The sequence below is a fragment of the Sylvia atricapilla genome, chromosome 21, assembly GCF_009819655.1.
Source record: "Sylvia atricapilla isolate bSylAtr1 chromosome 21, bSylAtr1.pri, whole genome shotgun sequence".
Classification (NCBI taxonomy): domain Eukaryota; kingdom Metazoa; phylum Chordata; class Aves; order Passeriformes; family Sylviidae; genus Sylvia; species Sylvia atricapilla.
In genome coordinates, this window is record NC_089160.1 from 1,299,047 (window position 1) to 1,320,474 (window position 21,428).

The window sequence follows — 21,428 nt, forward strand, 5'->3', positions numbered from 1 at the left end:
TCCCGGAGCACTTGGCTCTGCTGCCTTCGTGACAATTAGTATTTAAAAACGAGAGTTCTGGCCCATTGTGTCTGCAGGTTTGAAGGGAGGCTGGAGGGGAAAGATTTGCCCCTCAAGTTTCCAAAGCAGCTGAATAAGAAAGGAAAGAGCTTCGAGAAGAGCAGATGATCACTCCCATCATGAGGAGGCTGCGTTTTTCTCTGTTGTACTTTGAGCCCTGCTTTTTTTAAGGTGATGCCAGAAAAGTGCCTGATTTAGCCTGGGTGGTTCTAGTTTTACTTGCAAAGTGATTTGCTTTTCTTTATATCTGTATTTCTCTTCTGCAAGCACAGAAAGAAAAAGGAACAGTGTGTCGCATAGAATATGAATAACATTCCAGTGAGGGATGTCAGACAGAGCAGACAGGTATAAAGCCAAAGAGGATTAATTTCAGGACATTTCAGACTTCAGGCCTCTTGGAAGTGCTAACAGGAGTGCAGGAGAAGAGCAGTGCACAGCTGGGCTCCTCTCAAAGTCCTCTGAATCGCTCCTGAGGACAAAACTGGGCCGGGAACCCAGTTTGCAATGAGATGTCTGACACTTCTTGCTCTCCAGCCAGATCATCTGAAACCCTTTGGCAAAGCGTTTGGCACTCAACGAATCTCATAGCAGGGAGCTTCACATTTGCAAGTGGAGGGGAAAAGAGGAACCTGCTGATTCCCTTGGCCTCCTTTTCCATGGCAGCCAGGGGTGGCAAACAGAAAGGCTCCTGAATTCCCGGCACACACAGCAATTGTTGTCTCCCTGCTCACACCTGCACTAATCCTCTTAAGCAGCTTGGGGCTCGGATAGAAGGAAGGTGGGGAGAGGAAACCACGGAGGTTTGGGAGCTCAGGAATTTTCAAGGAGAAACTGGATGATAAAACAATGGGGTTTTTTTTTAGGGGGAAGAGAAAGCACAGCATGGGAGAAGTAAAATCTGGAGCCAGCAAGGAATGGTGGATGATTTCTGCAGGGAGCTGCTGCACTCAGGGAGAAGGTTATGAAAGCTCCCTGAGTCAGAAGGGTGGATAAGAACTCCCAAACTAAATTTAAACCTGAGCAACAAGCTGGGGTTAGACAGCTGAAGGTGTCTGAGGTGTATTTGAGTGCCTGCTCTGAGCACACTGGACACCCACAGGGTGCAGCTGTGGTTGCTGCACAGTGTCTTTGAACATCCTGTCAACTTCCAGTGGTCTGACAGGTTGGGAGGAACAGCTGGGGGAAAAAAAAAAAAAAAACAAAAAAAACCAAAAAAAAACAGCGAGAATTTCAAACAAGATTTCACATTTTTGTGGTGGTAATGCCTCTTTTTTCTCCTCTGTGGATGGCAGAGCCTTGGGCTGTCTGTACATCATGGGCTACAGATGAGTTTTTGCATAAGTAGCACATTGACACTGGCTCAGGAAAACAGCCTCAGTGTTGGTGGGGAGGGATTTACAGCAGAGAATAACAGCCCAGGGCTGCCCATGGATTCCACTGTTACACCTTGAAGTCTCCTTTAGAAAGCACAGCAAGCCTCCAAACAAAGTTTTGATTGCAGAGCCCCTCATCGAGGCTCCAAAACAGCCCAGGTGAGACCCTCCAAACACAGGAAATCAAATGGCTTCGTGTTTGGGCTCTGACACATTCCCACTGCGAGAGAAATAAAAAGAGCAATGCTTATGGATGCTGTGCAGTGGAATCTTTCCTCAGGGACATGACAGAGGGCCCCTGCCCTGGGCAGAGAGGGGGATTTATTCCTGTGTAAAGCTCTCCTTAGTCTCTTTGGATACCAAACTGGGCTTGCAGAATATATTTCTTCTCACCTCAGCAATGCTGAGTCTCCCTTCTTTATGTTACTAAACCAAGGTAAAGAGCAGAACTGGGGATGAGGGGTTTTTACTGCAGCTTCTCCTGATGCCTGGTGACTGAAGGAGGGAAGAAAGGGTCCTCCCAAGGAAGGAGTATAAAATCTTCCAGGAGAAGGTGCAGGGGTGGAGAGGTGCAGGGGTGGCAGTGCTCCGTGTTCTCTCTCACCACTGCCTTGGTTCCCCCAAGTGTTGTAATTTTAGATTGATTTTCCTGCTGAAAAGCTGCCTTTGACCCACTTTATTTTCTGCTGCTAAAGGAAAAGTGCTGGATAAATTGGAGTGAGCTTTTAAGGTGCTGTGGAGAAGGAGACTCTGAACCCAGAGCCTGGTCCCAGTGCCTGGCAGCTTGTGCCTTTACTGGGCTTTAGCTTTTGGTTGTGCCTGCTCTGTGTTGCAGGTGTAATTCCCCATCTTGCTGCTTTTTGCCTGTAAGATCTGGTTGTGTCTTGTTGAGCTTTTCCCCTGCTGCAGCCCTTGGATTAGCATTCCCTCGGGGGCATCAGGGGGAGATTTCCCAAAGAAAGAGGCTGGAGCTGAGGTTTCAGAACCTTCTAAAGGAGATTTGATTCTCCCGTGGCAAATCCAGCTTAAAAAATTGCTGTGCTGGAGGTAGGGCTCAGTTTGGCAGAGCTGTGGGGTTTGGGGTTTGGGTAATTTGGGGAGTTGGGGGTTTCCTAAAGGCAAGGAGCATTTCAGCATCCCAGGGCTCCCAGAGAGGTTCCCCAAAAGGTCACACTGTGCCCTTCTCTGGACTGGTTTGGAGGTGCAAAAGCAGAGTTTTGAGGCCTTTCTTTGAGTCAGGAAAACCAGGCACAAAGCTGCAGAGCCCCTTTCCCTGGCTCTGCCCTTCCTCAGCCTGGCAGGGCTCTGCTCTGAGCTCTGGGCTCTGCTCTTCCCACCTCTGTGTTCCAGCACCCAGCAGGGCTGGGGCTTTGGGAAATGGGAGGGCTGAGCCCTGATTCCCAGAGTTCTGATGGATCTAGGGGGGCACATCCAGTTTGCTGCAGTGTCCAAGCAGCTTTTGGTCCCTGCTGGAGCTGCAGCCCCTGGGAATGTGCCTTTGGGAGCAGGGAGGGAGCACAGGACCTGTTCCCTGGAGCTGTTCCTGTTCCCCTGTTTGGGATACAGAGCCTGAAGCTGTCCCTGTAGAACCCCCTGTGTTCTCCTGCTCCAGAAATGAGTAAAGGTGTTTCTCACCTTGGCTGAAGGGAATTTCTGAGGCTGGGAATGGAGAGCTCTAGGGAGGGGAGGAAGAGCTGCAGAGGGTTTGCTAAAGCTGTGGGGAGTTGGAGGGAGGAAAGAGAAGGTATCAAGGAGCCTCTGGGCTGGAGGTGTGAAGGACACTGAGGCTGGAGCCAGATTAGAGAGGGAGAAATTCAGGCTGTGGAAGAGGAGAGCAGTAGGACCACAGGAGGGGAAAGCACCTTGCTTCAGCTGCTTTTCCTTCTGCTGCCAAATGTCCAGTTTGGACATTCCTGCTCCTCATCCTGCAGGAGGATACAGGAGATGGTTGGAAATGTTTGGTTTATTGTGGTTTCTGATCCTTGTGAGGTGATCAGGCCTCGATGCCTGTTGAAGGAAAAACTCCTCTTCCATCCAGTGCCTGCCCTGAGCAGGGTAAATCTGCAACAACTGCAGGTCACTGCTGCTGGCCCCGTGCCACTGGGTGATTTCCTGCACCATTTGGGTGAAGCTGCAAGCTGATCAATTATATTTATAGAAATTTTGTATCGTAAAATCACAGACTGGTTTGGGCTTGGAGGGACCTTAAAGGCCATCTGTGGTAATGTGTTCTGTGGTGTTACACCCATCCACTCCTCTCCTGCCACGGCAGGGACACCTCCCACTGCCCCAGGGACACCTCCCACTGCCCCAGGTGCTCCAAACCCCATCCCAACCTGGCCTTGGGCATTTCCAGGATCCAGGGGCACCCACAGCTGCTCTGGGAATTCCAGCCCAGTCCCTGCTCACCCTCGAGGGAACAATTCCTGCCCAAAATCCCATCCCTTGCTGCCCTGTGGCACTGGGATCCTGTCGTGACCCTCAGCACCAAGGATGAGGATCCAAGATTTGTTCCAGACATTTGTCTGAGATTCACCGATTCCCCTCTCCTTTGTTCCCCACCAAGTTTCCAGAACCATCCTCCCAGCCTGTGAACAGTGCAGGGAGAGATGGGGAATTCAGCCAAGCTGCAACGGAACACGAAATAAAGATGCTCCAGTCAGGAGGCAGCAGAAATAGGTTTTATTTACAATTCATTCAGCCCTTTTATAACACACTGTGCTAAAAGGCACGTTGTTGGTCCGTAGGGGTGACACTTCTCAGTAGCAGAAACAGCCAACCACACCTGCAGTAATGGGAAAGGAACACCGTTTACACAGGGATGTTTTGGGGAAAAGAAAACTGTTGGAAAGTTTTCCTGGAGAAGAGCTAGCTTTTCTCAAGCTCAGAAAATATTGAGCCACTCCCTGTGTCCTGTCCCTCCATCCCACGTCCCCAGTCCCTCTCCAGCTCTCCCTGGAGGTGCTTTAGGCCCTGGCAGGGCTCTGAGCTCTGTAACCACCTTGTCACAGGTCACTGAGGGTGTCACCTCAGTGAGGCTGTGGTGGCTCTCCCCACTCACCTCCTTGTCTTCCATGTCCCTGGAGATATTTTGCAGGAATCTGCTCCGTGCTCTGCTGGGCTCTGAGGTGAGCCTGCCTGGCCTGTGCTTCCCTGGCTCTTCTTTTGTCCCCTCTCTAAAAGGACATCAGTCATAAAGAACATGAATTAGCACAGCGCAGCTCTCCCTGGCTCCCAGAACTGGTCCTTAGGGAAAGGGCCTTTTTTTTATTTGATTATTTTACTTTTATCTGCCTCTGCAAGTTCTTGCATTATGCAAGAGCTGGTCATGAGTTCCCAGTTAGGGCTGAATTTTGAAATAGGATTGGGAGCCTCATGATAAGTCTGTTCCTCTCCACATGGAGGGGCCTTTCGATGGGTAACATCACACAGGACCAGCATTATGCAACTTGATGGTTTGGGGTTTGTTTTTTGGTTTGTGTTATTTTTTTTGTTGGTTTGGTTTTTTTTGTTTGTTTGTTTGGGTTTTTTTGGGGTTTTTTTGTGTTTTTTTTTGTTTTGGTGGGGTTTTTTTTTTTGTTTGTTTGGTTTTTTTTTGGTTTTTTGGGGTTTGTTTTTTTTTTTTTGTTTTTGTTTTTTTTTGGGGGGGTTTTTTTTGGTTTTTTTTTTTTTTTCTTTTTCTTTTTTTTTTTTCCCTGTAGTTTTCACTGATTTGTTTTCATTAATTCCTGACACGGGGTGCTTGAAGTGGCTCTCAGGGCTTGGTGGTTTCACTGCTGGGCCTTTTCCATGGCTTTGGGGAAACCCTCCCAGTCCTGTTTTATTTTACAGCCCCTGATTTTTCTGGAGCTGATAAACTCATGGCATTTGTTTTTAATGTAAGGCAGAAGTCATCTAGACTAGAACTGTGGGGTTTTTTTTTTCCCTTTGGGATCACGGATCCTAGCAGGAAGAAGCAAAAATTCCATTAAGGAAGAAAGCAGGACCCCTGAGATTGGCAGATGAGGAAGGAGGGGCTGCTCCTGCTGTGCACAAAAGGCAGCCTGAATGTGAGGAATCATGAAAGTTTGCAAGTTTGCTATCTGCCTTGGAGTGTCAAAGCTTTTAGGATTTTAGGATTCATGACTCAGGCTTACACACACATGCCTGGTAATGATTTGATCTTTCTGCCTTTTTTTTTTTTTAAGTGAAAATCAAATTTTTTTCTCGTGATCACCTGACTCCAAGAGGTAAAGAACATATTTAAAAATATGCTCTGCTGCCAAACTGGCAGGAATGTCATCAGGCTTGGTAACAAGCTGTTCCAGTTGGCTTTGGGAAGGCTGCAAAATCCCTTTCTGCAGGAGAAGGAAAGCAGGGCGGGAAGTTATTTTAAACTTCAGCCAAGGTTTAATCTCCTCACTGGAGCTGCTGGATTTTCCACATGGGTTGGGTTTGGAATGCCAATGAAGCTGTCAGCAGGACACATCCCTTGGAGGGCTCCCTGTGCCATCCTGACCTTCCCAGGACCCATCTGCCCTCCCCAGGATTTCCCAGCACTGAAATTGGTGGCACTGATGTCAGGTCACTTACCCCCAACGGGGACATTGCTCAGCAGCAGCGCTTCTTTTATTTATTTGTTTTATTTTTATTTATTTTATTTATCTTTATTTATTTTTTCAGTATAAACCACTGCTCATGTTCATGGGGTGTTGCTCTGCCTCAGTGGACCCCAAACCTCTCCCAGAGCAGGGTGGGTTTGCTGAAAGAGACACTTTCCTGGCAGCTTTTGGGTTGTTTTTCTGCACAGGAGACATTTGTTTCAGTGTTCCAGGAGAGGTTTTCCACGCTGGATTGCACTGTGTGTGGTGGGATTGGATCACCAGCTCCCTCCTTCATCCCTCACAGTGAGCCAGGCCTCCCAGGGCTGATGGAAATCCTACAAAACCCCTTTTTTATCCCCCAAACCTGCAGCATCATTAACATCCTGCTAAAGAAGAGATGGGTTTGGGTGGGGGTTTTTTTCGATTTTTTTTTTGTTGTTGTTGTTTGTTTTTGTTGTTGTTGTTGTTTTGTTTTGTTTTCTTTTTTCTTTTTTTTTCTTTTTTCTTTTTTCTTTTTTCTTTTTTCTTTTTTTTTTTTTTTTTTTGGTTTTTTTTTTGTTTGTTTGTTTTTTTGTTTTTTGTTTTTGTTTTTTGTTTTTCCTTTGGCCTTTACCACTCCCTGTGGAAGGCAGAACATTAATACCCTGCAAGAAGAGGTGGTTTAGCAGAACAGCTGTTGGTTGGGAAGGAGCAGGGCCACGTTTGGAGCTTTTCACTTCCCTAATTTACAGGAACACTGCCCTTTCCAATCTGGGCAAAGCCCAATTGAAACTGAATAATGGGAAAGCAGGAAAAACCATTAACACTGAAAGGAAGCCCGAAGATCAGGTTAATGATGCTGCCTGCTCTCCTTGTGCTCTGTGCGTGGACAGTTCCACCGCTCACAGGAAAACGTATTTTTAGGTTTGAAAGTCCCCAGGATTTGAGGACTTCAAATGCTGAGAAGTTGCTTCATTTCCATCGCAGCTGAGGTGGTCTGTGAAAGACAGGGGTATTTCTGTCAGCTCGAAGTTTTGTTTAATGCTTGTTTACCAACCACCCCGAGCCCAATTTGAGTCAATCAGAGTTATTTCGAGCAGGTTTTGTGGGAAAAGGTACCAGAAGGAGCCCTTGATCCGTATGGTGTGTGCAGAGCACAGGTTGGTTCAGACACACAGAGTGGGAATTTGCAATTTCTATGGATTTTTTTTTATTATTATTTGATGTTGGAAGGAAGCCTCAGCGTGCTGAAAACACAGAGATCCTTTTTTCGCTGCTTTCTAGAATTGTCAGTGCCCAGTGCAGCTGTCCCAAGCTGCCCTGAGCCCCCAGGTTTTAGGAGAATTGCTCCATTCCGTGTGCTTTGGGGGTGCCATGGTTTGGGGATCCCAATCCTGGGAGGCTGGGATTTGCCTGGGTCAGAAGGACTGTCCCTGTGAGCTGCTGAGAAATGGAATCAGGGCTCCTTCAGAGCCTGAGAGCTCCAGAAACATGACCCAGAGCTGATGTGCACTTCCCATCTCTGAACCAGCCACATCTCCACCTCGAATCGGTCCCTGGGGAAAGGCTCATCCCTTATCCCTGTTCCAGGGGATCTTCCCGTTCAGAGAGCCCTCAGCTGGAGGTGGCAGGAGCTGGGACAGCCGTGCTGGCCACCAGCAGCTGCAGTGTCCCTCAGGCTCTCTGTTTGACTGTGTCCATCTGAGTCTGGAGCTCTTGGCGCATCCATTCACCCCGTCACGGGAGGATTTGGTATTTGGGATCAAAGCAGCCAGGAGTGGCACATCCCCTCTGGGATGGGCAGTGTTTGGGGCTGCTGGCACCAGTTTGGCACTGGGCGGGGTGGGCTGGGGGCTCAGTGGGGTGAGGAGGGGTGCATCCACCACCTCCCCGAGCCCCAAACCAGCCCCTGGAGCTGCTCTAATGATCCCTCTGCTGTCCCCTCTGTCCCCAGCTGTGGGTGAACCAGGAGGATGGGGTGGAGGAGGGAACCAGCGAGGTGCAGAACGGGCACCTGGACCCCAGCGCCGACTGCCTGTGCCTGGGCAGGACCGTGCAGAACCGCGACCAGATGAGGGCCAACGTCATCAACGAGATCATGAGCACCGAGCGCCACTACATCAAACACCTCAAGGACATCTGTGAGGTACCTGGGGCTGGGTGTGTCTGTCCCCACTGCTTCAAACACCTCGGGGACATCAGTGGGGTACCTGGGGCTGTGTCTGTCTGTCCCCACTGCTTCAAACACCTCAGGGACAGGGTACCTGGGGCTGTGTCTGGGTGTGTCCACACTACTTCAAACACCTCGGGGACATCTGTGGGGTACCTGGGGCTGAGACACACCTGGGGGCTGTGTCTGCCTGTCCCCACTGCATCAAACACCTCGGGGACATCTGTGGGGTACCTGGGGCTGGGTGTGTCCCCACTGCATCAAACACCTCAGGGACAGGGTACCTGGGGCTGGGTCTGGGTGTGTCCCCACTACATCAAACACCTCGGGGACATCTGTGGGGTACCTGGGGCTGGGACACACCTGGGGGTGGGGCTGGGTGTGTCCCCACTGCTTCAAACACCTCAGGGACATTTGTGGGGTACCTGGGGCTGTGTCTGTCTGTCCCCACTGCTTCAAACACCTCGGGGACATCTGTGAGGTACCTGGGGCTGGGACACACCTGGGGGTGGGGCTGGGGCTGGGTGTGTCCCCACTGCTTCAGACACCTCAGGGACATCTGTGAGGTACCTGGAGCTGTGTCTAGGTGTGTCCTCACTGCATCAAACACCTCAGGGACATTTGTGGGGTACCTGGGGCTGAGACACACCTGGGGGCTGTGTCTGCCTGTCCCCACTGCATCAAACACCTCGGGGACATCTGTGAGGTACTGGGGCTGTGTCTGCCTGTCCCCACTGCTTCAAACACCTCAGGGACATCTGTGAGGTACCTGGGGCTGTGTCTGGGTGTGTCCACACTGCTTCAAACACCTCAGGGACAGGGTACCTGGGGCTGGGACACACCTGGGGGTGGGGCTGGGTGTGTCCTCACTGCTTCAAACACCTCAGGGACATTTGTGGGGTACCTGGGGCTGGGACACACCTGGGGGCTGTGTCTGCCTGTCCCCGCTGCATCAAACACCTCAGGGACATCTGTGGGGTACCTGGGGCTGTGTCTGTCTGTCCCCGCTGCATCAAACACCTCAGGGACATCTGTGAGGTACCTGGGGCTGTGTCTGGGTGTGTCCACACTGCTTCAAACATCTCAGGGACATCTGTGAGGTACCTGGGGCTGTGTCTGCCTGTCCCCACTGCTTCAAACACCTCAGGGACATCAGTGGGGTACCTGGGGCTGGGTCTGGGTGTGTCCACACTGCTTCAAACACTTCAGGGACATCTGTGGGGTCCCTGGGGCTAGGACACACCTGGGGGATGGCCTGGGTCTGTCCCCACTGCTTCAGACACCTCAGGGACATCAGTGGGGTCCCTGGCACACCTGCCCATGGCGAGGGCTGAGCCTGGGTTTGTCCCTGGGTGATTTGGGAACCAGCTGAAGTGTCTGAGGACTGTGTCTAATGGAGGAGCAGCATCTGTCAATATGTATTGACAGCTCTGAGAATTTCCTGCTGGATCTGATAATTCCTTTAGTTTGTATTAACCAGAAGTGCAATTTCCTGACCTTTATTCCATAGCTCTTTGACTAAAACATGATGAGGTTGAGATCCTTCAAGCAGTCCTCTTAATTAAAACCCAATGCCATCTACTTTTGAACTTGTGATTGAGGAAATTATGTTGTAATTAAACCAATCAGTTACCCATGTCATCTGTGCCTTTCATGTCGGGTTCACAATTTTCCCTGGCTCAGGATGGTCCCCATTTGCTTTTTTATGGCGAGACTGAGGGCAAAATATTTCCACCATGGGAAATGATGAAGGGAACCAGCCAGCAATGGACTTGAGTGACTGACCCCACAAACCCCCAACTGGGTTCTTGTTCATTAGGCTACAATTAACCTCTGCAACCCCTTAAGTTCAGGATTAGTGCCCCGAGCTGAGCCCAAAGTGCAGAGCCTGTGCTGCTGGGTGTTTGGGAAGGGGGACACGCAGAGAGTTTGGGCACTGTGTGGAGATGTCCTTATCACTGAGAGGCAGAAGTTTGTTAGCTCTGAAATCAAAGTCTGGGGCTGGCTTTCAGCTCATCCCTCGCAGTGTTGAGGATTTAGTGAGCCTGTGCCCAGTCAGTGTGGTGAGGCCCCTTGTGAGTTGTGCTTAGAGGAATGTCTTCCTCCCTTCATCCTCGCCGCCTGTGAGGCGGAGCAGCCATCCAAAAAGCATCCATGACACTTTTCAAATATGGAAGAGCCTTGGGATTTCAATTTGGAAACAAATGAGCTTAATTTCAGCGTGCTATTTTGGTCAGGGAGCTTTGCATTGGAGAAGGGAAGGACTGCAGGCGCTTCTCCACATATTGTTCCTTTTCCTGCATTTGCACTTTTCTGCTGGAAATGAAATAAAGTGTAACTTGTGTCTCCAGCCATGTCACCGTGTTTCTGCCAGCTGGGATTCTCAGGAGGGGCAGACAGGTCCAGCTGCAGTGGAGGAGCACTGATTTACTGCCCCTAATGATACATCCCAGACAGGAGAGCTGCAGAAAGCTCTTCCTTTGCTCTGCGTGATGCAGACGGGGATTGAGGGGATAAATCTGACCTGCAGGTAGAGCAGCAGGACAGGATTCAGATAAGCAGGGAGGAGGAGGAGGGCTGAGATGGGCATCCTCATCTGTGCAGTGAGGGGCTGTGCCTGGCTGGAGAGAGGCTCCTGATGCTCAGGGTGACCACAGCAGTGCCTTTGCCTGGGGAAGGCTCCGAGAGACAGCTGGGCACTGACAGTGGGATGGGAGTGGGGCTGGGCTGGGAGAGCTGGGCTGGGCTGGGAGAGATGGAGCTGGACTGGGAGAGATGGGCTGGACTGGGAGAGATGGGCTGGACTGGGAGAACTGGGCTGGACTGGGAGAGATGGAGCTGGACTGGGAGAACTGGGCTGGACTGGGAGAGATGGGCTGGACTGGGAGAGCTGGGCTGGACTGGGAGAGCAGGGCTGGACTGGGAGAGATGGGCTGGACTGGGAGAGCTGGGCTGGACTGGGAGAGATGGGCTGGACTGGGAGAGCTGGGCTGGACTGAGAGAATTGGGCTGGGCTGGGAGAGATGGGCTGGACTGGGAGAACTGGGCTGGATGGGAGAGCTGGGCTGGGCTGGGAGAGATAGAGCTGGACTGGGAGAACTGGGCTGGACTGGGAGAGATGGGCTGGACTGGGAGAGCAGGGCTGGACTGGGAGAGCAGGGCTGGACTGGGAGAGATGGAACTGGACTGGGAGGACTGGGCTGGACTGGGAGAGATGGGCCAGACTGGGAGAGATGGGCTGGACTGGGAGAACTGGGCTGGACTGGGAGAGCAGGGCTGGACTGGGAGAGATGGAGCTGGACTGGGAGAACTGGGCTGGACTGGGAGAGGTGGGCAGCAGTCTGCTCCCATTCCTCGTGGCCTTGGGAAATGAGAGAGGGAAACCCAGGGACATGAGTCACCAAGGAGCTCCTGGGGGAACAGAGACCTAGATTACAAAGTGTAGAAGGTGTTCCATAACCCAGACTTCTCAGCTGAACAAGCCAGGAAATTCGGGGTGATGGCATCCTCGGGGCTGAGCTGGTCGTGGCAGAGGTTGGGGCCAGGCCAGGTCGGCCAAAGCTGCATTTCTCATTCATGTTTGAAGTCCTCCCTGGCAGGAAGTGCATGGTGAGGCTGAAGGACAGTTCATTGCAGGGTTGCAGTGTTCATTGTGGCCCAGCAGCTGCATGTCACCAGCTGGCAGCGTGGCTGTGTGACTAAGCATCCCGAGTTCCCAAATTTAGCCTTGCCACTGGAGCTGCTGGCGTTTTCTTCCCTTCATTTTTTTTTTTTCCCCTTCCTATATAATAAAGACAAGCCAAGTAAGCAGAGTCATCTCCTGCTGACCCCTGCGCTGTTTCTTTGCAGTCAGGACGCTGCAGAATGGACCAGGCCAGTTGCAACATCTGAGATTTGGCCTTGCAGAGTTTCTAGGCTGAATCATTCTGCTTGGACTTGATGATCTCAAAGGTCTTTTCCAGCGTTAACAATTTCAGTGGTTCAGTGATGATCATCCTGACAGGTGCAGTGTGGGAGGATGAGCGGATCTGCTCAGAACCTTCCCCACCCTCCAGCACATGTTGGGGCTGCACTTGGTCCCTTCATCCAGGTTGTTGATCAAGATATTAAACAGAACTTGGTGATGGCATTAAACAGCTTCCTTGTGCTGATGACTGGGCTGAAGGGAAGAATCAGAGCAGGCTCAAACAGAGTTTTCTGTGGAAGCTGTGCCTCTGGGAGGCCGTGGAAGCAGCAGTGCTCATAGGAGACTGGCTGTGAGGTGTTTGGGGCAGTGGGGATTGCAGGAGCAGGCACTGCACCCTCCTCCTGGGGGCTGTCCCCTGGCTTTTGCTGCTCTCTGCTAATCCTCCTTTCTCCCTCTCACAGGGTTACTTAAAGCAGTGCCGGAAGAGGAGGGACATGTTCAGTGATGAGCAGCTGAAAATCATCTTCGGGAACATTGAAGACATCTACAGGTTTCAGATGGGCTTTGTGCGGGACCTGGAGAAGCAGTACAACAACGAGGACCCCCATCTCAGTGAGATTGGGCCCTGCTTCCTGGAACACGTGAGTTCTCTGGGCCCCTGGCAGCCGGGCTGGGGAGGGAGGAGGAAAAATCACAAGGCAGGAACCTCTTCTAGTAACATATCAAAGAGTTTTTCTATGATTCTCCATGTGCTTTGTGAGACCCAGAGGAGGGAGAGCTTGGACATGCACTTGGATAATCCCCTCTGCATCTGAATCACATGGATGACAACATCCTAAGAGGATTTTGCCTGGCCCATCCTACTGTTCCATAAACCACCTCCTGCAGGAGCTGATGGATGGGCCAATGTTGTAAATGTGTCAGGAAGTTACAAATGCCAGCCCTGGAGCTGGAGGTTTTCCTGGAAGGAGAGGGGAGCAGGGTGTCAGAGCTCACAGGGGCTGCAGCTCCCTGTGTTGTGCCAGGGCAACACAAAGTTAATTTCTTATCAGGGAAATTCCTGATAAACATTCCTGAAACTTCAGCACGACATCCCTAAAGAGTTTCACAGCATCTTTTAAACATCCTGGGCCTGGGTCTCTCAGTGAGGTTTCCTCTGAGAAGGTGCATGAGGTGTTAACGTGGCTGGTTCTTATCAGAGGCTGCAAAAAGCAGCGTCACATCCCACCTCTGTGCCGGGAGGATGTACAAAATCTTGGTGAGAATCAGCAGCTCAGATGTCATGACTTGAGGCTGTGCTGTCAATTCATTGATAGTGACAATGGCAAGAATTTTGCTGCTGCGATTGGGAGGAAGATCTGACACTTGCCTGTCACCAGACAGGGGCTGAGAGCTGGCTGATCAACTCCTGATAAATTATCCCTGCTCAGCCATTTGGGAAGCCGAGGGGTGAGGATGTTAAGATCCTGTTTGGGGATCTCCAAAGCATCTTGTTCCTCGTTTTCTTCAGGAGGAGAGAGAGCTGTCAGTGTGTGGCTGGGTCAGTGGGGATGGGGAGGACACTGGATCCCTGCTCCCAGAGGAGCAGCTGGTTTGGACCCACTGGGACTGGGAAGAATCTGTCCTTTCTTTGGAAAGCATTGGCCACAGCTCAGTGGAACTGGCTGGTTTGCAACACCTGACTTTTACCTGGGCTGCCTCAGAGTTAATTTGTGCTGCTGGGCTGTGTCCATCTCCTTCCCAGTGAAATCTTTCCCTGCCTTTTCCTCACCGTGTTTGCGTGGCCCAGATGAACCAAACTCAAGTTGAAGGTGACAGTCTGTGGTCAGTGAAGGCAGAAAAAGGACATTGCAACAAAATAGAGACCAGAAAAAACAGAGAAGGTGGAGGGGCACATGTGTGAGTGGGATTTTTGTTTTATGTTTAGTGTTTTCTGGGGCTCTGTTCCTGGGGAAATTCATGCACTGCCTTGGGTTCCCTGTTGGTAAAGAGAATTTTAAACACACCCAGCCTCCAAACACTTGTCAGATGCTTCAGGATCATTCAAGGAAAGAGCTCTAGCAATAACAAGGTTGTCCCCTTGTCTTACCAAAATCCAGAGCTCTGCTGGTTTGTGCCTTTTGAGCCCTCCCTGCACGATTTGAAGCTGAGAACAAGCACAGCTCAGTGCAGGGCTCACATTAACACAGACCTTGTCAGAGTGCAGTCCTCTGTGCAGTCCCCTCCTTTCCCAGCACCTCTCCTGAACAGGAGAAGCACTGCAGGAGCTGTCCTTCCTCCTGCTTGGGCTGTGCTTTCTTGGAACTCCAGACTGCTTTGGGTTGGGAAGATCACTTCATTCCAGACCTGTCGCCCTGATTCTTTAGCCTTCTGATAATCCCGTTTACATATTTCTAGTGGAGTCTCTACAAATGTAGCATAAACAAAAGTAGATTGTTTTCACTTGCCTCTCTGTGATGGACTGCTGAATTGACCACTGGGGTCAGAGAGGTGTTCCTCCCATTTCCCAATCCTTGATCAAATCCCAAATCCTATTTAAACCCCAAATTATAGTGAACTGCCCCTTCTTTGCTGCTCACCTCTCAACCTGAAGTGAGTATAGCAGCGACAGACCCTGCTGTGGGCCTTCATAGACTGGGATGCTCCAAGCTCATCCTTGAACACTTCCAGGGATGAGGGAGTCACAGCTTCTCTGGGAATTCCATCCCAGGCCCTCCCCACCCTCCCTGCAGGAATTTCTCCCATGGAACCCTGCCCTTCCCAGCCCTGCTGTGGCATTGCTCAGCCGGGTCTCTACCTGAGTGTGCTCCCCACTCTGCCTTCACAGCAAGACGGCTTCTGGATCTACTCTGAGTACTGTAACAACCACCTGGACGCGTGCATGGAGCTCTCCAAGCTGATGAAGGACAGCAGGTACCAGCACTTCTTCGAGGCGTGCCGCCTGCTGCAGCAGATGATCGACATCGCCATCGACGGCTTCCTGCTCACACCCGTGCAGAAGATCTGCAAGTACCCCCTGCAGCTGGCAGAGCTGCTCAAGTACACGGCCCAGGAGCACAGGTAACCCAGCAGGCACGGGGTGGGCAGGGCTGCTTCCCACAGAGGGTCTGGGGTCTTCTGTTTGGGGTTCTTACCCACCCAAGGGTTGGGGGTTTCTGTCCAGTGCTGATTTCTCCAAAGGGTCTGAGGATTTCTGTCCAGTGCTGCTTCCCACCCAAGGGTCTGGGGGTTTCTGTCCAGGGCTGCTTCCCCCAAAGGGTCTGGGACCTTCTGTACAGGGTTATTTCCCAGCCAAGGGTTGGGGTTTTCTGTCCAGTGCTGCTTCCCCCAAAGGGTCTGAGGATTTCTGTCCAGTGCTGATTCCCACCCAAGGGTCTGGGACCTTCTGTACAGGGTTATTTCCCAGCCAAGGGTTGGGGATTTCTGTCCAGGGCTGCTTCCCACAAAGGGTCTGAGGATTTCTGTCCAGTGCTGATTCCTCCAAAGGGTCTGGGGCCTTCTGTACAGGGTTATTTCCCAGCCAAGGGTTGGGGTTTTCTGTCCAGGGCTGCTTCCCACAAAGGGTCTGGGGATTTCTGTCCAGGGTTCTTTCCCACCCGAGGGTTGGGGATTTCTGTCCAGTGCTGATTCCTCCAAAGGATCTGGGGTTTTCTGTCCAGTGCTGCTTCCCCCAAAGGGTCTGAGGATTTCTGTCCAGTGCTGCTTTCCACCCAAGAGCTGGAGCTTTCTGTTCAGGGCTCCTTCACAACAGGACTTGGGGTTTTCTGTCCAGTGCTGCTTCCCCTAAAGGGTCTGGAGCTTTCTGTTCAGGGCTCCTTCCCAACAAGGTTTAGGGTTTTCTGTCCAGGGCTCCTTCCCACACAGGATTTGGGGTTTTCTGTCCACCTCTTGTCCCTGTGACATCCTGGATAAATGGGAGCAGGACAAAGGGTCAGCAGACAGTTCAGTCTTCTCAAAGCAGCAATTCTCCATGGAGACACACTCAGCTCTCTCCTAATCAGACATGTGAACTAATTACCCTTGGATGTACTTTCTGATGCTACCAGTTACACTGGAAAAATTACTGATTAGCATTCGGTGGTCTGAGAGGCTCCTTCCCTGCTCCTGGGGAGACCCTGGGCACACAGTGAGCACAGGGCCAGGATCTGCAGCTGGAGCCTGATGTGGGAGAGCTCCAAACCTGCTCAGCTTTTCAGCCCAGCCCTGTGTCTGCTTTTGCCACGGGGTTTAGGTTCAGAGCAGCTCCTGCAGTTTGACTGCTTCCCAAAATTTCCAGGATCTCTTTTGCTGCTGCTGAGGACAATCAGCCTGGCTGGCTGACAGTGTGAATCAGCAGCAGTGCCTGTGACACCACTTGGGATTTACTCCTGAGAAAATAAGGTGAAAGAAAAATCAGGCCCTGTAAGAGCAGATTTGCTCCTGCCCTCCCAATTTTCTTTCTTTTTCCAAAACCCATTTAAAAGCAAGTGAGAACAGAAAGGACCAGACATGTTTCAGAAACTTCTGCAAGTGTTTGATGACTTGTTTTTTTTCCCCAGCCCAGCTCTAAAGGAGCAGAAGTGTGATGTGAGCAGAGATGCATTGATTTGCTTGGACCTGACCCACAAGTCTGAGTGAGTCAGGGTAGCCAAATGCCCAAAACCACCAATTTGGACAAGCCTTTGGCTTCAGATCCAATTCCTGCTTTTCCAAAGACCAAACCAAACTTGGAAAATAGACTCCTGGGAACTTTGGGGCATCAGAAAGCAGCTCTGGGGTCCCACGGGGGGTGGGTTTGCCCCTCAGCAGCCACACGAGGACCCACAGCACTGCCTGGGAGCTCAGATGTGGCTTCCCAGCAGGAGGGTGCTTAAAATGACCCTCTGTGAGTTATTTTGGAGCCACAGCAAAGAGGCTGTGGGCAGTGTGATAACACCAGGGGTGGATTATTTTGGGAGCACATTCCTGTTCCCTTTGGGATGTTTTAAACTCGCCACGTTGTGAAGTAAGCACACAGAGCCATGCTCTGAGGAGCCTTGGGAGCTCTCCTGTGGCTCAGCAGCAGTCGGGTGACTCAGCCTGGGCGCTCTGTGTCACTGGATTGCCATGGACACTGTGTTCCTCTGGGAAGGGAAGGCAGGGTGAGCTTTATTCACCTTGCATTAGGAGGGGTAACCCCTGAAGCTGTAACAGCACGGGGAGGAAACACAGCCAAATCCCAGCCCCGGAGTGAGGCAAAACGTGGTAAAACACAGGGATGGGAGCTTCATCCAGCACAGGAACACGATCCTCTTCCTTTCCTTCCCTTTCACTACCAGCACACCTGCAGAGCTGTGGGTTTTCCCTGCCCCTGGTCGGGACAAAGCTGAGATCAGACCACACTCCCCAGAGATGGCAGTGTGCTGCTTGGCAAGGATCTAGACTTGGATCCTGATGGAGCACTGGGAAGTGTCCACTGCAGCCCCAGTAGAATTGACAAACCATTTATTTACCTTCATCTCCTGCTTAATGGGATCCTGTTATTGCCTCATGGCCAAATGCTCTGCTTCTGTTGGTTTTTTTTTTTTCTTCTAAGTTTTTGCCAGCTCTGCCACAGACATGGGCTGGGAGCCCAAAAAGTTCAGTCCAGAGTCTTCTCTTCATTACAGCGTGACAGGAAAACACTGCTGGGGTTTCCTCACTGGAATTAGGGAATTAGCATTCCCAAGATAAAAAAGGCTGGCACTGTCCCACTCTGCAGGGAGGCAGGACGGGGGAGAGCTCAGAGCTTCCCTCCAACTGCTGCCTGTTTGCAGCCTGCTTCATTTGAATTTTTCACAAAGCCACATCTGTTCACCTCCTAAAGATCTATTCCAGCTTAATATGAATTAAATATGGGAAGGTCGTAAGTGCAGCTCGCTGGGATGCTGGGAATCCCCAGAGCAGAAGGGAGCTGCAGTTGGGAATGTGGGAACACGTTCTGAGGGGACTCTGCCCTCCCTTCTGAGCCTGGGCATCACAGCTGGGAGAGCATCAGTGACTGCCTGTGAACCTCTCCCTGCCTTCCCAGCACCCTCCTGGTCACAGGGACTTCCCTGTTTCCCTGAAGAGCTCATGGATGTTCTCCAGACCACCCTGAAGTCCCCCTGGCACAGCTCCTTTCCTGCCTTACACAACCAACCTCCCTTCACACAGCTGCTCACACCAAGGGAGGCACAAGAAGTTATTCATTGTGTAGCACCATCCCTGGCAGTGTCCAAGGTTGGACAGGGTTTGGAGCAGCCTGGGGCAGTGGAAGATGTCCCTGCCCATGGCAGAGGGTGGAGCTGGGTGGGCTTTAAGCTCCCTTCCCACCCAGACCTGTCTGTGATGGATATATCAGGCAGCCCATCCTCTATTTTCCTTTATTTTGCTGAAGGCCCAGTCCTGCTGTCCTGGAATTTGTGGGATTTTTAACCACACCTAGAATTTTGATGTAAAAAATCAAAGAAAAAAATGAAAACTCATCTCAAGATTTCATCCGAGCCAGGATGCCAAAAGAGCAAAGAATATTTTTTTTGTACATCACAGTGTGTTTGTTTCTTAGTATTTCTCCTGTTGGGAACACAGGGAGAGGGGATCTGATTCCCAGCATTCACCCCTCTTTTAGCTGTCACCAGCACAATCCTTAGCAATAATCAATAAAGCCATTCCCCCTGCAGCTGCCCAAGATGGCAGTTTTTCTCATTAGTCAGCAATCAATAGCAGCCCTTAAGTTAATAATCCATTGTGGTGGTGGTGTGGCAGCTGGCCCTGCCTGTCTTCCCAACGGGAATGAACACTGCAGCTCCTTGGAATGGAAAAGCAGGCACAGGGCAGGAATCAATGGCATCGATTTCAGCATCACTTTTTGAAAAGACTGATCATCATCCTCAGTGGCCCTGGCAGGAGCCTGTTCTCACTCTGTGTTACTGCACTCATAGGACCATGCAGGGGGGAGAAAAAAAACCCCAAGAGTTGCTTGATTTGCTGACCTGGATCTGCAGTGAGAGTGAATTCCATGGGGTGGCTGCTCTGGGAGTGGCTTGGAAGGTGCTCTGCTCTTTGTCTCAATCAACCCTTCTCTAAATGTTCCTTTTAAAACCAGAAAAATCTGGGCCCAAACACAGAGGCTGTAAAAGCGTTCAGCCTGTCTTTAGAGTGCTCCTCAGCTGGGCACCTTGAGGCTGGAGTGACTTTAGTGTTGGTAGAGACCACACTGAGCTCCCCATTCCAATTTCCATCGAGCTGCTCTGTTGTGCCCATCCCGACGGGAAAATGCCATCGGAGCACGGAGGGTCACCCCTTCCCTGGGGCTGGTGAGGCTGTGACAGCCTCCTGGGCACGTCCTGCTGCCCCTGACAGCCTTCTCCTCTGTGCCCAGTGACTACAGGTACGTGGCTGCTGCCCTGGCCGTGATGAGGAACGTCACCCTCCAGATCAACGAGCGCAAGAGGAGGCTGGAGAACATCGACAAGATAGCTCAGTGGCAGGCCTCTGTCCTGGACTGGGAGGTACAGTAAACCTGGGCTGGGAACCTGGCAAGGGCACCTTCCAGGCTGTTCTGGAATGAGCTTAAACCCTACAGTTCATTTCCCACAGTTTGGGGTGAAGCCTGGGGCGAGGGCGGCGCAATGGTGACTTCAGGGCGGTGTTTAAACATTAATGGTGCCTTACAGAAAACCCAGAGTGCAGTTCCAATGTCATCACTAGCAGCCTGCAGTGGTTTTGTGGTGGCAGTGTTGGTAGGGGGTGAGAGTTGGGGCAAACTCTGTGTGCGTTCTGCCTCTGTGCTGCGTCACTGGGCACGAAGAAGGGAAAAACGTTAAGAAAATGCAGAAAATCCTTGTGGTGGTTGCTTCATGACTGGAAGGCAAACTGTTAAACTGGAGTTAGAGATGCTATTTGCGTTTTATAAATGACATCCCACTTAAAGATATTTCTGAAGCAGCCCTGTGTGTAGTGATGGTGTAATTAAGGAGCTGAGAGGCACAGGGAAGGCAGAGTCAGCAGAAGGATTCCTCACCAGCAGGCCTTCAGTCTCTACATTTGTGCCGTGTGTTTGGAAGAAAAGCCATACTAAAATTATGTTCTCCCTTTCTTTTCGTCCCTGATTTTTTTAAAAATCATTGTATGGAAGTAATCCATAAATAGGGGCTTGCAGCAGATTGAGGACAAACGGTTTTGTAAATCCTCTCGCTGTTGTCATCAGCCCATGTGTTCAGCAAGGAGATAATCAGAGTGATGGAGCAGCCTTTCTGCTTCCTCACTTGTGAAGTCTGAAATAACTCCCCATTCCAGTCATTGGGATCGTACTGTGTAAATGGGTGTATGAGAAAGAGGCGTTAATCCTTTAATTATTTTATTTCTGGCAAAGATAGAGGAGGCTGGGAGGAGAGGGAGAGAAATACAGGTGCATCACCTGTGTCCTCCTCGGCCGAATGAATTTCATTGCTGTGATGGAGGTTGGGTTTAACCCTGGATCTGGTGATAAAACACACAATAAAACCCATAAATGCAGCAATCAGAGCTGGGATGGTGGCTGGCTGGGAGAGCAGGGAGCACAGACGATGTGTCTGATTGTCTCACTGCTCGGGAACATCTCTCACTGCCACACAGCCTCATTTCCAGAAGGAGGAAAGTGCTCTGCAGGAGGCACAGGACCATCAGCTCCAGCTCAGCCCTGGAGTGTGCCATGGGATGAGCTAATGGGGGTCATTTGTGAGCAGCTCTGAGACTCTGGCTGTAAATAAATCTTGACTGAGGACAGATCCATTCCAAGCCAGTGAATATTCATGTGTGAGAGGGAAGCCAAGGTGACCTCCACACAGGATCTATGGAATAGCAGTTCCTTTTTCTCTTCCATTAGCTCAGTTGATAATTCATTTTTATTTAGCCCTATCCTTGATAATCCATTTCTGCTTTGCAGTACCCATTCTTTATCTCCATCCTATCCTCAGGAACTTGCCAAATGATTCTTCCAGGCTTTTTTTTTTCAGCTATTCCAGATTTTGAGCACATTATTGCAGCAACACCCTTCAGTTTCTCATAAGACAGCAAAGCCTGCTGTTGGCACACTCAGAAATCCCACGGGAACACAGCCCCTGGTCAAAGGAAAAGACCCTCCTTTCTCTGTTCATTCTGCATTTTGGATCGAGAAGAGTCACAGAGTTTTGATGAGAAAGTAGAGGATGAGAGCTGGACCCAGCAGAGGATTTCAGTGCTTGATTCTTCCCTCTAAAGCAGTTCTGAATCATCAGATCCAGCCCCCACTCCACAGCTGTCCATGGAACAGGCAGGAGGATGCACAGAAACCCAAAATACCCGGGAGTGAGCCACACTGTAACGCAGGAAGAGAGTGGGAGAGATGAAAAGATCTT

At 51.0% G+C, this 21,428-nt stretch overlaps 1 protein-coding gene across 11 annotated transcripts in view; it reads left to right on the forward strand.

The window, feature by feature from the left end:
- ARHGEF9 (Cdc42 guanine nucleotide exchange factor 9) overlaps positions 1–21,428 on the forward strand; it is a 188,734-nt gene that overhangs the window by 132,852 nt on the left and 34,454 nt on the right. For all 11 annotated transcript variants that reach the window (XM_066333880.1, XM_066333881.1, XM_066333879.1 and 8 more), the window contains 4 exons: positions 7,950–8,141; positions 12,534–12,713; positions 14,900–15,132; positions 19,433–19,562. In XM_066333880.1, the coding sequence (XP_066189977.1) occupies positions 7,950–8,141; positions 12,534–12,713; positions 14,900–15,132; positions 19,433–19,562 (735 nt within the window). The remainder of the gene's footprint in view (positions 1–7,949; positions 8,142–12,533; positions 12,714–14,899; positions 15,133–19,432; positions 19,563–21,428) is intronic.